The sequence below is a fragment of the Oryx dammah genome, unplaced genomic scaffold (genome assembly GCF_014754425.2).
Source record: "Oryx dammah isolate SB20612 unplaced genomic scaffold, SCBI_Odam_1.1 HiC_scaffold_12, whole genome shotgun sequence".
Taxonomy (NCBI): Eukaryota; Metazoa; Chordata; class Mammalia; order Artiodactyla; family Bovidae; genus Oryx; species Oryx dammah.
In genome coordinates this window covers 69,401,445-69,415,404 of record NW_024070196.1, presented here as the reverse complement: position 1 = coordinate 69,415,404, position 13,960 = coordinate 69,401,445, and the positions used below count along the sequence as shown (strand labels likewise).

General features: G+C 44.9%; 1 protein-coding gene across 1 annotated transcript in view; it reads left to right on the top strand.

Moving 5' to 3' along the window:
• The window catches only part of PRR14L (proline rich 14 like), a 37,889-nt gene extending 24,157 nt beyond the window's left edge, over window positions 1-13,732 (top strand). Inside the window, 5 exon segments of the mRNA XM_040251148.1 lie at window positions 869-940; window positions 1,511-1,682; window positions 2,218-2,324; window positions 9,651-9,722; window positions 12,656-13,732. Coding sequence (XP_040107082.1) covers window positions 869-940; window positions 1,511-1,682; window positions 2,218-2,324; window positions 9,651-9,722; window positions 12,656-12,935 — 703 coding nt within the window. The 3' untranslated portion in view covers window positions 12,936-13,732.
• Window positions 13,733-13,960: the final 228 nt, after the last annotated feature.

Genomic DNA, 13,960 nt, shown 5'->3' with positions numbered 1-13,960 from the left:
TAAACTCCATGCCCTGTCCTTTGCTGAAGTCCCGTGTTTGCATCCTCTCACTGGGGAGAGGGGAGGGCTCTCCTAAAGCCAGAAGGCTCAGAGGCTGTGTCTGCATTGCCTGTTTATTGCCAGATCTCTGCTGAGAAAGTGCAGCAGTAATTCTGAAGTGCGGGCCCCTCAAATTTTCCTGAAGGATCTGGATTTCCTGCAGAACCCTTTATTTGGTACCTTCCTTCATTCTGTTGGTTTATTTCTATGAACCATTAAATCTTAAATCTCTCCTTTTCTTCTCTTGCCCTCTTCTTGCCAAGAACAAATCACACTGTGAGTTAAAGACTGTAAGTGGTGACTTGTGACTTGCACCTATGATCTGTTCACAGCTGTTACACTCAGTGTTTGGTGTGTAAAGGATACAGAAGTACTTTTAAAATTAATTAGTTATGCAGGCAAACACCCAGTCTGTTTATAAGCCTACCTCTGTTTCTTTTTGGAGCAGAGGAACTTCAAAGATTTTCATGTACATGTTATAGCTATAGAATTCATAGACTTTATGAACTGGGAAAGAGTTCTTGTGGTTTGACCACTGAGAACAGTTGAAAATAATTTCACCAATATCAGTTTGCCTTCTAATCTCTCTCTGCCTTTCCATTTAAGTCAGGACACAGCCCTCCTGTGAGCCCACCTCCATTCCAGTGATGGGCATGGATATGTAATTTCTGTGCCCTGGAGGCAGGTTTTTGTCTCTGTGGGTAGATGGACACTTCGTAGGTCTTCCCTGGGCTCTGACTGAGCATCCTTCCAAACCTGCGGGGCCCCACAGCCTTTCCCACCATCCTGCCGCCCAAACCTGTCACTCTTTATTTTTGCTCCACTTCAGCCACACCGTGTTACCGTCCATGCCTCTTCCGGGCCTGGAAGCTGCTTACAGTGCCGGCGGCAGTCACGTGAGGTGAGGGCTTGTGGAGGGAGGGAGACATGGGGGTGGGGGGGGTACTCTAGCAGCTGCTGTGGGTTGAGCTCGGTGCAGTTCTGGCCTCTTGTTCTCCTTCTAAGCCTGATGTGCGTCTCAGGTGCACAGGCAGAAGTTCAGCCCCAGGACTGTGTAAAGTTGTGTGATCAGTCCCATTTACTGAAAACATGAAAAAAGTCAGAATCGGGAGCCAGCTCATTGTACCGCAAGTCCCCTCAAGATACATCTCAGGCCTTGAGCTGGTTTCAGTGCGCGGATGCTGTTGATCATACCCAAGCACAATTCGTTTGTTCAGTTCCCTAAATGTCTTCTTCCTGCAAGAACTCCTTGCCTTTTCTCACTTTTTTCCTTACTCACTGCATCTTCCAAGTCTCCTTGTTCCACCCCAGGGAACTGGGTTGACCACATTCTTGTACTTTATCACACATGCAGACACAGGCGTGTCCAGAAGCAACATGGGGACAGCCTTACGGGAATGTCACTTGGTGCCGACGTGGAAGGTGAACCTGCCCCACATTTGCTTCTTTGTCTCTCTCTCTGCGGTGCCAGGCTAGAGCCTCCATTCCCTGCCTTGGTACCAAAGTCTCACCTGGTAACAGACTCAGCCGTCAGCAAGCTCCTGTTCTCAGCCTCCGAGTTCCCGGTTCCTGGGTTTGACGAGCTGGACGGTGTGACAGCCGCCTGCCCCCGACCACAGGGCAGCACTCCAGACCAGAAAGAGGTAAACTTGGTGCAGTGGGCTCGGGCGGCAGAGGCGCCTCAGCTCCCGTGACAGGTGCAGACAGCCCCCCAGGTCTCCTTACTGCCACCTGTAGCTTCAGCCCAGTGCCGGATGTCATCAGGACAGGGGCTCTTCCGTTGGCCACTACAGGGTGCCTGGGATCTCTTCATCCTCGTTGCTCTCCAGACCCTTTTCTTAATGACGCATATAACAACATTCAGAGAATTGAAGTACGGAGCAGGGGGCTTCACACAGGCAGAGATGAGTGAATGATGCTGTGCTCATTATTAGCATCCACTGTCTCCAACAGTTTTAAACTTGTGTGTTGATCATCTCAGTATCTGAGCTGCATGCACAGTGACATGAAGGGGGCAGTTGCTGAAAATGCTGTTGGGAGGAGTGGTTGGGGAAGCTCTCTCATAAAACTGCTTCCTGAAGCCACCTGTACACTGAGGAAGCAGTGTGGTGAGTGTCAACAAAGGGGCCTCTGTGTATTTAGAATGACTTACAACCTGACTGTCTTTCTTAAAAATAGGCTGAGCTGGAGAAGAGGCCGAAGAAAGTCTCACAGATTCGCATCCGGAAAACCATTCCTAAGCCAGACCCTAACCTCACGCCCATGGGCCTTCCTCGACCCAAAAGGTGAGCACCTTTTCTAACACACACGGATGTACTTTTCTGGAAATTGTTTAGTATAATATAATGGCCTTTTCAATGATCATATTGAGCTTCTGTTATATCAATACTTCTAGGAATTTATCCAGAAGAATTTCACCAGTACTGTGGCCAGAGATTTGTGCGCAGGGTTCTGGGTCACTTCCTGAGCTCTCTGTGCCAGGTCCCTCTGTGTTTACAATCCCAGTGCCTCCTCCAGGGGTGCTGGGAAGTCAGCACTGCCGTTTTCCCCAGGCTTAGGTGCCGGTGCCAGGGCTCAGTGGCTGAGAGACCTGTGTTATGCCGGAACTTCTGTCCTGGCCCTGGTGGCTCCTATCCCCACAGGTCTCACCCAGCCGCACAGCCCAGACTCATGACATTCTGCACGCAGAACGGGAAAGCGACCCACAAGTTATAAGAGAAGTTGTCTTTTTTGTCTTTTTTTTTTTTTTTTAATTAAGAAAATGGTAGTTCTGTGTTATGGTACAGAGATGATTTTAAAATTTGAAAATTTTGGATTCTAAAGATTTTTGTGACAGAGATGATTGCTCATCCCCAAAGAGTGAAGTGGAAAAAAAACGATTACTAAATTATGTATTGGGCATGATTCCAGATTGTGTATTTGACATGATTGGTGTTTGGGGATGATGTGTATTACATACATGTGCTTCCCAGGTGGTGCTAGTGGTAAAGAGTCCGCTTGCTAATGCAGGAGACACATGAGACCTGGGTTCGATCCCTGGGTCGGGAAGATCCCATGGAGAAGGGAATGGCAACCCACTCCAGGATTCTTGCCTGTAAAATGCCATGGACAGAGGAACCTGGTGGGCTGCAGTGCTTGGGGTCACAAAGAACCTGGTGGGCTGCAGTGCTTGGGGTCACAAAGAGTGGGACACGACTGTGTGCACGTGCTCACACGCATGTACACACAATGAAGAGAGACACGTTTTAAAAGATACCTAGTTACGTTTCCTTTGTGATGGATTTCATGCGTTCATTTCTCATTGGCGAATGGAAGCCTGTGTCCCTTGACTAACCCAAAGTAAGTTGTTTCACCCTCCTGAACATCAAGGACCTACCTGTAAAAGGTAAATAAGAATTCCCAATATTTAAAATTGTTGTACAGTCCAGTTGAAAAAAAAATGTCTATTTTATTGCTTCACACAACACAGATGTGACAGGTAACTATTACATGATTGCTGTGCCACTTTGCCCACTTGGTTTTATCTTAATGTGTTGTATTCTACAGTTCTTTTACTGATCATCCTACGATGTCTTTTCAAGATAAATTTTTTAAGTATTTCAGACATCCTGTGTTGAATAGTACTTTTTACTAGAATAAAATAGGGTTCAGAATCATGGTATTCTACCTTGAATTTTTTGGTAGATATAAGTTCTAGAAAACCTTATTCAGATAAGTAGTGGGAGTGGAGAGAGTTTTAATGGAACAATGACATTCAACCCTTTCAAGTCCTGACAAGTAGTATTAAACAAAAACTGAGTGATCTATAATGATTTATCACTTAATTTTTTTTTTGAAAGCAAAGAATTGAAAAGTGCTGACTCCCTTGGGTGCTGTCACCCAGGCTTTGCAGGTAGGCAGTATCTCGGTTTGTGGGACGTGACCCAGGAGGATCTGACCAGTGTCAGATGGCTAACAAATTACATGCTACTTTGTCACTTAGAGGTACTTTATTTAATCCTATATAATGAGTGAGGTTGAAAACTAGCATCTTCAATAAGTCTTTACCAAAGACATTTTGATTAAGATGCTTTTATTACTTCAAGTACACTTTTATGTCTTGAAGATGCTGATTTAGTGCCTTAAACTTATGGAACATTTTTGACATGTAACTTAATTAGCAAAGGCATATTTTATTTTTCAAGCCCATCAGCCGGATCAATCTTACTTCCTTACTTTTCTGTTTTCCAATTCAAATGTAGTCGTCCCTCAGTATCCTCGGGGAAGTGGTTACAAGCGCTCCCACGGATACCAAAATCCACGGATGCCCAAGTCTCTTATATGAAATGGCACAGTGCCACAAATACTGTCTCCCCTCCATGCCCAGGGCTATGAAACAATAAGTATGTTAATATTCACCTTCAAGAGAACCATACAGACCATTGAGAAGTAAACTATGGAACACATCTTGTAGACTTCTGAGTCATAAGACAAAGTTTAAATTTATGTATAAGAATTTTCTGTTATTGAATTTATAATAAAGCAATGTGATTTGTAGCTAAAATAATAAATTATGAAGAGAGTACTGTATAACAAAGCACGATGTTGCTTTAGTACATGTGTGCACATGCACGAATCAAACTGTGATTAGACTTTTAGGAACAACTAATCGTGGGGGAAAAAAGAGATCCATTAATTAATATAAAATCTCATGATCACTTCAATGTAGGGTACAAGTGTATCACTGCAAACCAGTTGTCATGGCAGCTTATCATATAATTTTTGTTGTTAACAGAAAGTAGAAGTTGTATTTTATAAGATGAAGATTGACTAATTGACTTAAATGTTTCTGTATAAGATTTGATTAAAGTTCTTCTAAGTTTTATATACTTTATCTTCAAAAGTTTGATAGTCCCAGTAAACATTTCAGTTACTTTTTTTTTTAAAGAAGAAGAATCAACTATTAAGTCCAGTTTTTCTAAGTGATAACAGACTGAGTGTTGAGAATAGTTTGAAAAAGACATTGTGTACAGTTAAGCTATTTTTGGCGTTTGAAACTCTCTTTCTTAAATAGTTGTTGTCTGATGATAGTCAGGAGGTGAATGAAACAAAGTCCCTCTGAGAGCTCCATTCCACACTGAATCTGAAATCCAGATATCCTTATACCAGGCCAGGTCTCCTCTCAATGAAGCCACTACATGGAACCTTGTGTGAAGTGGGGAGAGACACGTCCAAGACAAGTTTACAATGACTTCATTAATCTCTAAAGAGGGGTTGGTGAGATCAGTGATTTGATTCTGATACTAAGGCAGAATTCAGGGTGGATGGGACTGTTTGGGAAGAATTTGTGGGAAGTTATGCATGAGCATACGGACACTTCTAGATGAGTCATGAGCAGGAGATTAGAGTTCAGGAGGTTGATTACGCTGGAGCTGAGTTCCCGTGTGCTCTCTTGAAAGTTTTCCAGTATGCCGGTACGAGGACCCGAGGTCTAGCAGAGCCTGAGGGGTTTTACCTTAGTATCACATATCAGTCTGAGTCCATTCAGGAGATGGAAACTGCATGGTATGTTAAACAGGGCAAGTTTAATATTAAAGTGTTAAACTGTTAATACAACAGAAGAGGAACCGTAGAGGTGTACAGAGAATTTTCTCTGGTTGCGGGGAGCTACTCTTGGTTGCAATGGGCAGGCTTCTCGTTGCCTGGGCTTTTCTTCTTGTGGAGCACAGGCTCCAGCTTGGGCTCAGTAGTTGCAGTTCCTGGGCTCCAGAGCACAGGCTCAGTAGTTTTGACACATCAGCTTAGTTGCTCTGCACCATGTAGGATCTTCTTGGACCAGGGATCGAACCTATGCCTCCTGCATTGGCAGGCAATTCTTTATTACTGAGCCACCAGGGAAGTGCCCCGTACAGAGAATTCTGAAGGGCATCTTAGGGCCCTCGCCTCAACTGGAGTCTGATTTTGTTGCAGAAGGTATGGTTGCAGCCATCAGATGGCTGGGTTGCTAATACTGGAGCTGGGTGAGCAGGAAACAACAGCAGCCTTGTGGGACCCGAGATGAGGCTGGAGGGCTACACCCAGGGTGTTGGGGTGCTGCTGCAGTTGCGTGGCCTGCAGTGGGGGATGGTTGCTCCAGGGGAGTCACAGGAAATGACCCCCAGGAAGTTGGGGTCCCACCATGGGCTTCTGTCCCTGAATGCTTTATCTGTGGTGTGGTGGTCACCAAACTAGTGCTGCAGGGGTCCTCGGAGGCTGCACACTCTGGCTGTTCAGCTGGGGCTGAGCCCCTCCAAGTGTCCCCATCTATTTCCACCCCAGACACCCCAATACACAAACACCCACGATGGACCATGTGGCAGGGGCAAGGAAAAAAGCTCCCTTCCTCCTCCAGTGTTCCTCTGGTGCCTTCTTTTGCCAAAGTCCAGCACTGTGTTCACTGTGGCAAAGAAATGTGTAAGGAGGCCAAGATTCCATTATCACAGAGCAGGCACCGAGAGCACGTTCTGAGCTGAGAAGCAGTAATTTAGTAACTGGTACATTCCAGTAAACAAAATGTAAAGTGAATACACTTGACCAAGCTCTGTAGTTGTAGGAAGAGATAGGAATGAACGGGAAGCCGTGTGTGTAACATAGGCACAGAACTAAAGCATGAGTAGCCTGGAAAGTTCAGCAAACAAGTGAAAGGAAAGAGTGCTAGTCTTCGGACTTCCTGGTGATCCAGTGGTAAAGAGTCTGCTGCCAGTGCATGGGACATGGGTTCGATCTCTGGTCCAGGAAGATTCTACTTACTGTGGAGCAACTAAGCCTGCAAACGGCAACTGCTGAAGCTTGCATACCCTAGAGCCTGCGTACCACAGCTGCTAAGTATGAGTGCCTAGAGCCTGTGCTCTGCAATAAGCCACCGAAATGAGAAGCCCATGCAACACAATGGAGAGTAGCCCTCACTCGCTGCAACTGGAGAAAGCCCGAGCAAGGCCCAGCCCAGCCAAAAACAAGTAAATGGAAAAAAAAGAATATAGTCTTAAGAGATCTTAAAATATGTTGTAAAATCTCAGCAATTTAAACAACATGATGCCAGGACTTGCCTGGTAGCACAGTGGCTAAGAGTCTGCCTGCTAACACAGGGGACATGGATTCAGTCTCTGATCCAGAAAGATCCCACATGGTGCAGAGCAGCTAACTAAGCCCGTTCGTCACAACTACTGAGCCCCCGCTCTAGAGCCTGCAAGCCATAACTACCGAAGCCCACATGCCCTGGAGCCCATGCTCCACAAAGGAAGCCGCCGCAGTTAGGAGCCTGCGCACTGCAGCGAAGGGTAGCCCCCGCTCACTGCAGTTAGAGGAAGCCCAAGTGCAGCAGCGAAGACCCATCACAGCTAACAGTAAAGCTGTGTATATGGTAAAGAACCTGCCTGCATGTTGATGAATAGCAGAAACCAACACAATGTTGTAAAGCAGTTATCCTTCAACTAAAAATAAATTAAAAGAAAAAAGAACCTGCCTGCCATTGTAGGAAATGCAAGGGACCAGGATTCAATCCCTGAGTCGGAAAGATCCCCTGGAATAGGAAGTGGCAGCCCACGCCAGCGTTCTGGCCTGGAAACTTTCATGGACAGAGGAGCCTGGTGGACAGCGTCCATGGGGTCACAAAAGAGTCAGACACGACTGAGCGACCAAACACACATGTACATTTCAAAAAATAGATAAGTATGACAGAATGGAGAGCGAAACAACGTGATGCCAGAGGATTAACATACAGGCTCGTAAAACAAAGATGGGAGTCCATAAATAGACACAAATACATAGAGAAGTTTACTACGTAACAAAGGCGTCCCCTCAAATCAGTGGTGTAAAGATGGGCTAATCAGTAAAGTGCTACTGGGACAGCTGGGCAGCCATTCTAAGAATAATAAAGCTGGGTCTCTATCTTAGACCTCTCACCAGAATATATTCCACATGAAATCAAGACTTAAATGTGAAAAAAAGAATACTTGAAGAAACCATAGGAAATGATTAACTATAACAAAATTCAGAGTCAAAATAAAAATCTGAATAAGAAACCATAGGAAATGATTAACTATAACAAAATTCAGAGTCAAAAATCTGAATAAGCTATTTCATGAAAATCTTATCTTTCCTGCTGAGGAAAAAATAAATAAGCTATAAACAAAGACAAAACACAAACTCGTATATACAGGGGAATATTAGCCATAAAAAGGAACACATTTGAGTCAGTTCTGATGAGGTGGATGAACCTAGAATCTGTCATACAGAGTGAAGTAAGTCAGAAAGAGAAAAACAGATATCGAATTTTAACGCATGTATGTGGAATCCAGGAAGATGGTGCTGATGAACCTATTTGCAGGGCAGCAATGGAGACAAAGATATAGAGGACAGACGACATGGCAGGGAGGAGAGCCCAGAGTTCCAAAGGCAGAAAGATGATCTTAAAAGAAGCCAGGAAACTTTGTAGGTGTAGACACCAAAATCTTCAAATACTAGCAAACTGAATCCAGCAATGTCTTTGAAAAAATGATTATGCCCGTGACCAAGTGGGTGTTACCCCGGAAATGCAGAGTTAGTTGAACACAGGAGATCAATCCGTGTAGTATACCATATTAATAGAATAAAGGAAATTTAACGAAGAGAATAAAGAGATAACATGGTTAGCTCATTAGATGCATAATTACAAAATCAAAAGGCAACATAGAATACTGCTCAGCAATTTAAACAACATGATGCCAGGACTTGCCTGGTAGCACAGTGGCTAAGAGTCTGCCTGCTAACACAGGGGACATGGATTCAGTCTCTGATCCAGAAAGATCCCACTTGTTGCAGAGCAGCTAACTAAGCCCGTTCACCACAACTACTGAGCCCCCGCTCTAGAGCCTGCAAGCCATGACTACCGAAGCCCACATGCCCTGGAGCCCATGCTCCACAAAGGAAGCCGCCGCAGTTAGGAGCCTGCGCACTGCAGCGAAGGGTAGCCCCCGCTCACTGCAGTTAGAGGAAGCCCAAGTGCATTGGGACAGTATCGATTAGACTCAGAACTTCCAGGGACCTTGTGTTGTTTGAGAGAATGGTACAAATATTACTGCACTTCAGTTTCTAAGTTAAATATGCTAATCAAAATTCTTGCAACCGCTGAAAGAATAGAAGTCGTATAATTTTCAAGCCAGGAGGGGAGGATAAAAAAGAGAGCAGTCAGTCAAAGAGAAGAAACATTGAAAAAGTAGGAAAAAAAGAAGCTGTAAGCTAAGATAATAGGTACAGGTCCAGTTATATCCCTCCCAGTAAGTATAATTGAACTGAATCTCACAAAGCTAAGATCGGCGGCATGCAAAGGAAGATCCAGGATTCATGGTTCACGTGAGACATATCAAGGGCTCTTGGAAAGTAAAAGACCGGAAAGGATAGAGTTGGGAAACCAATCTCGTTCCTCTTAGGAGACCATGAAGGGACTTCGCTGGTGGTCCAGTGGCTAAGACTCCAAGCTGTCAATGCAGGGGGCCTGGGACTGATCCCTGGTCAGGGAGCTAGCTTCCACAGGCCGCAACTAACCAGCAGAGCCAAATAAATCTGTTTTCTTAAAAGCGAGACCATGAAGAATTTATACCTTTTTCTCTTTTCAGGTTAAAGAAAAAAGAGTTTAGTTTAGAAGAAATATATACCAACAAGAATTATAAATCTCCTCCTGCAAACAGGTAGGTACACACAAGTAGGAAATAATAGATTGGGAGGGCTTCTGAAACCATCGACATCAATCTCCAGTCTTTTCACTTTGGAAAGGGTTTTATGTTCAGTTCTTCCAATACCGGATCTCAAAAGTAACTAGGATTGGTATTTTTAGTGTTAGCTTGAATTGCAGTCAGTAGTAGGACAGGAAAGAAGTGTGTGTCAGGTTGGTTATCCTCTTTTCGTTTGTACTTGTGTCTTCAAGACTAAGAATCATTGATCTTCAGATTTGACTCCAAACCCAAATACAGAAGGCATTTCACTTACTTGGCTTTGTTTGGGTCTAAATTCTGTTCAAATCGTTGAATGTTTATTGCATTTGTGTGGTGTCTAGGATGAAGGAGGAGAATTTTATCTTATAAGATAGGATGAGCATTTGCTCTGAAGCCTTTGTCATATAATGCTGTTCATTGCAGAATTGCTAAATATTGGATTGGCCAAAAAAGTTCTTTTAAATTTGTCCATACGATTTTACAAACCTGAACAGACTTTTTGGCCAACCCAATAATAGGAGAGGGTTGGAAACAACTTTAAAAATGCCCATTACTAGAGTTCTGACTAAATTATGACCCATCCTGACTGTGGGCTACACCGCACAGCCATTGAAAATGGGGTCCCTGCGTACCAGCTGGGGCGCTCTTATTAAAGGTTATTGCTAGTCAGAGCGGCACAGTGCACGGGAGAGCCTGTGAGTAAGGAGGAACCCAGACTGTCGGATGGATGGTGCCGCGGGTCAGCAAACTACGGGCCAGGTTCAGCCAGTCGCCTGTTTCCTTTCTTTTTTTTCAGTCCTATGAGCTAAGAATGATCTCTATTCTTTCAAAGGACTATTTGAAAAATGAAAATAAATATGTAGCAGAGACCCCAGTGGCTCATCAGTTTTTAAAATGTTTGCTACCCAACGCTTCACACAGCAGGGCTGACCTCTGCTGATGCATGCTTACCTGTGCTCGTCTGTACGTTGAATGACTTTGGGAGGATACATGAAACACTGTTGCTAGTGGGGTGGAGGTGTCTTATTTTATTCTTTACCATCCTATCCAATTTCCATTTCTTCACTATGTGCTTGTATTCAGTTCAGTTCAGTCGCTCAGTCGTGTTCGACTCTTTGCAACCCCATGGCCTGCAGCACACCAGGCTTCTGTGTCCATCACCAATTCCTGGAGCTTGCGCAAACTCATGTCCATAGAATCGGTGATGCCATCCAACCATCTCATCCTCTGTCGTCCCCTTCTCCTGCCTTCAATCTTTCCCAGCATCAGGGTCTTTTCCAATGAGTCAGTTCTTCACATCAAGTGGCCAAAGTATTGGAGTTTCAGCTTTAGCATCTCCTCAGTTCAGTTCAGTTGCTCAGTCGTGTCCAACTCTTTGTGACCCCATGAACTGCAGCATGCCAGGCCTCCCTGTCCATCACCAACTGCCAGAGTTTACCCAAGCCCATGTCCATTGAGTCGGTGATGCCATCCAACCACCTCATCTTCTGTCGTCCCCCTCTCCTCCTGCCCTCAATCTTTCCCAGCATTGGGGTCTTTTCAAGTGAGTCAGCTCTCTGCATCAAGTGGCCAAAGTTTGGAGTTTCAGCTTCAACATCAGTCCTTCCAGTGAATACCCAGGACTGATCTCCTTTAGGATGGACTGGTTGGATCTCCTTGCAGTCCAGGGGACTCTCAAGAGACTTCCCCAACACCACAGTTCAAAAGCATCAGTTCTTCGGCATTCTGCCTTCTTTATGGTCCAACTCTCACATCCATACATGACTACTGGAAAAACCATACCTTTGACTAGATGGACCTTTGTTGGCAAAATAATGTCTCTGCTTTTTAATATGCTGTCTAGGTCGGTCACAGCTTTTCTTCCAACGAGCAAGCGTCTTTAATTTCATGGCTGCAGTCACCATCTGCAGTGATTTTGGAGCCCCAAAATATAAAATCTGTCACTGTTTCCATTGTTTCCCTGTCTTATTTGCCCTGAAGTGATGGGACCGGATGCCATGATTTTAATTTTTTGAATGTTGAGTTTTAAGCCAACTTTTTCATTTTGTTCTTTCATCAAAAGGCTCTTTTGTTCTTCACTTTCTGCCGTAGGGGTGGTGTCATCTGCATATCTGAGGTTTTTGATATTTCTCCCAGCAATCTTGATTCCAGCTTGTGCTTCATCCAGTCTGGCTTTTTGCCTGATGTACTCTGCATATAAGTTAAATAAGAAGGGGGACAATATACAGCCTTGACATACTCCTTTCCCAATTTGGAACCAGTCTATTGTTCCATGTTTGGTTCTAACTGTTGCTTCTTGACCTGCATACATATTTCTCAAGAGGCAAGTAAGGTGGTCTGGTATTCCCTTCTCTTTAAGAATTTCCCACAGTTTATTGTGATCCATAGTTAAAGGCTTTGACATAGTCAATAAAACAGAAGTAGATGTTTTTTTGGAACTCTCTTGCTTTTTCTGTGATCCAGTGGATGTTGGCAGTTTGATCTCTGGTTCCTCTGCCTTTTCTAAATGCAGCTTGAACATCTGGAAGTTCATGGTTCACGTATTATTGAAGCCTGGCTTGGAGAATTTTGAGCATTACTTTGCTAGCATGTGAGATGAGTGCAATTGTGTGGTAGTTTGAACATTCTTTGGCATTGCCTTTCCTTGGGATTGGAATAAAAACTGACCTTTTCCAATCCTGTGGCCACTGTTGAGTTTTCCAAATTGCTTGTATTACATATTCAAAGTGCTTGGATTACATATTCATACATATACATATACGCATATATATAAATAGGTCATAAAAAATAAGGCTGCAGGCCAGAGACAGGAGCTGAGTCAGGAGCAGTGAGCCTTCAGCATAGACAGGGAGGGTCGGTGGCCCCCCAGGTCTGCGTGTCAGTGACCCTGTCTTGTACTTCACCTTTAGGTGTTTAGAGACCATTTTCGAGGAACCTAAGGAACGAAACGGTACGCTCATCTCCATCAGCCAACAGAAGAGGAAGCGAGTCCTAGAGTTTCAGGATTTCACAGTCCCTCGGAAGAGGCGTTCGCGTGGAAAGGTTAAGGTAGCAGGCAGCTTTACGCGGGCCCAGAAGGCGGCACTGCAGAGCCGGGAGCTGGACGCGCTCTTGATACAGAAACTGATGGAACTGGAGACCTTCTTTGCCAAGGAGGAGGAGGAGCAGGAGCAGTCGTCCGGCTGCTGAGTGGCGATTCAGGTCGGGGGTCTTGGCTTCAGACTTTTCTTGGCCTCCTGGAAGAGGTTGCCTGATTTTGCCCTCTCGCCTAAACCCCTCAGAGCACAGGCTGTGGATTTTTACCTCCTTCCGGGTGCAGCCTCTGTTGGAGCTGGTGTAGGAGGGCCCTCTAGCTTGTACTGCTGAGCACAGAACCTCAGGAATGCTCCCTTTCTCTTGGAAATGGTCCCGGATGACGCCGGCCTCCTTGCCCCATTCTCTGCCATCCATGGAGGGGCTTGCGGCACCCCTTCAGCAACACTAGGTTTCAACGACTCACAGCATTTGCACGTCCATGTGAAAGTCCCACGTTGTCTACGGTGGTGCTAGACCAAGATCATTCAGACATGTGACCTGGGGAGAGAGACCTGGTGTCCTGTCCCGTGAGGTCTCACTGGCTCACTTCAGTAGTTGAGGAAAGATGAGCTGTTGTGTTTTCTTATCCTTTGAGTCCATCTGTCCAGAACCAGGAGAGTGTGTGTGTGTCTGTGTGTGTGTGTGTGTCTCTGTGTGTGTGTGTGTTTCGCTTTTCCCTATTGTCTTTCCCCCCTCTGTGACTGTGGGTCACTAGTGCCAGAGGAGCCTGTCCAGGGCCCATTTGAAGTAAGTTGCACTTTTTAATGTTGTGGTGTTGATTATTTTCATTTGTTTTATTTCCCTCTTTTTTTTTTAAATTTTTGCTGCATGTTTGGAGCCTTTAAATGTGATTTTAAAACGAATTTTTTAAGACATCAAGGAGAAAGACAATACACATCTCCAGAACACACGACAGGCATTTGCCTCGGTTTGTCGGTGGGTGGCCAAGAGCCTTCTTTTCCCATCAACACGTTTGGGCAGCCTCTTCCCCACATGCAACTCGGGGCGTGACTATTGTCTCATCTGGGTTCTCATTCTCGCCCACCGACTAGATGTATTTATTGTAATGACAGAAGTAAGAGCAGGTTTCTCTCCCGGTCATTTAACAAGTTGGAAGGTTGGGTGTGGTCTCAGTGGGT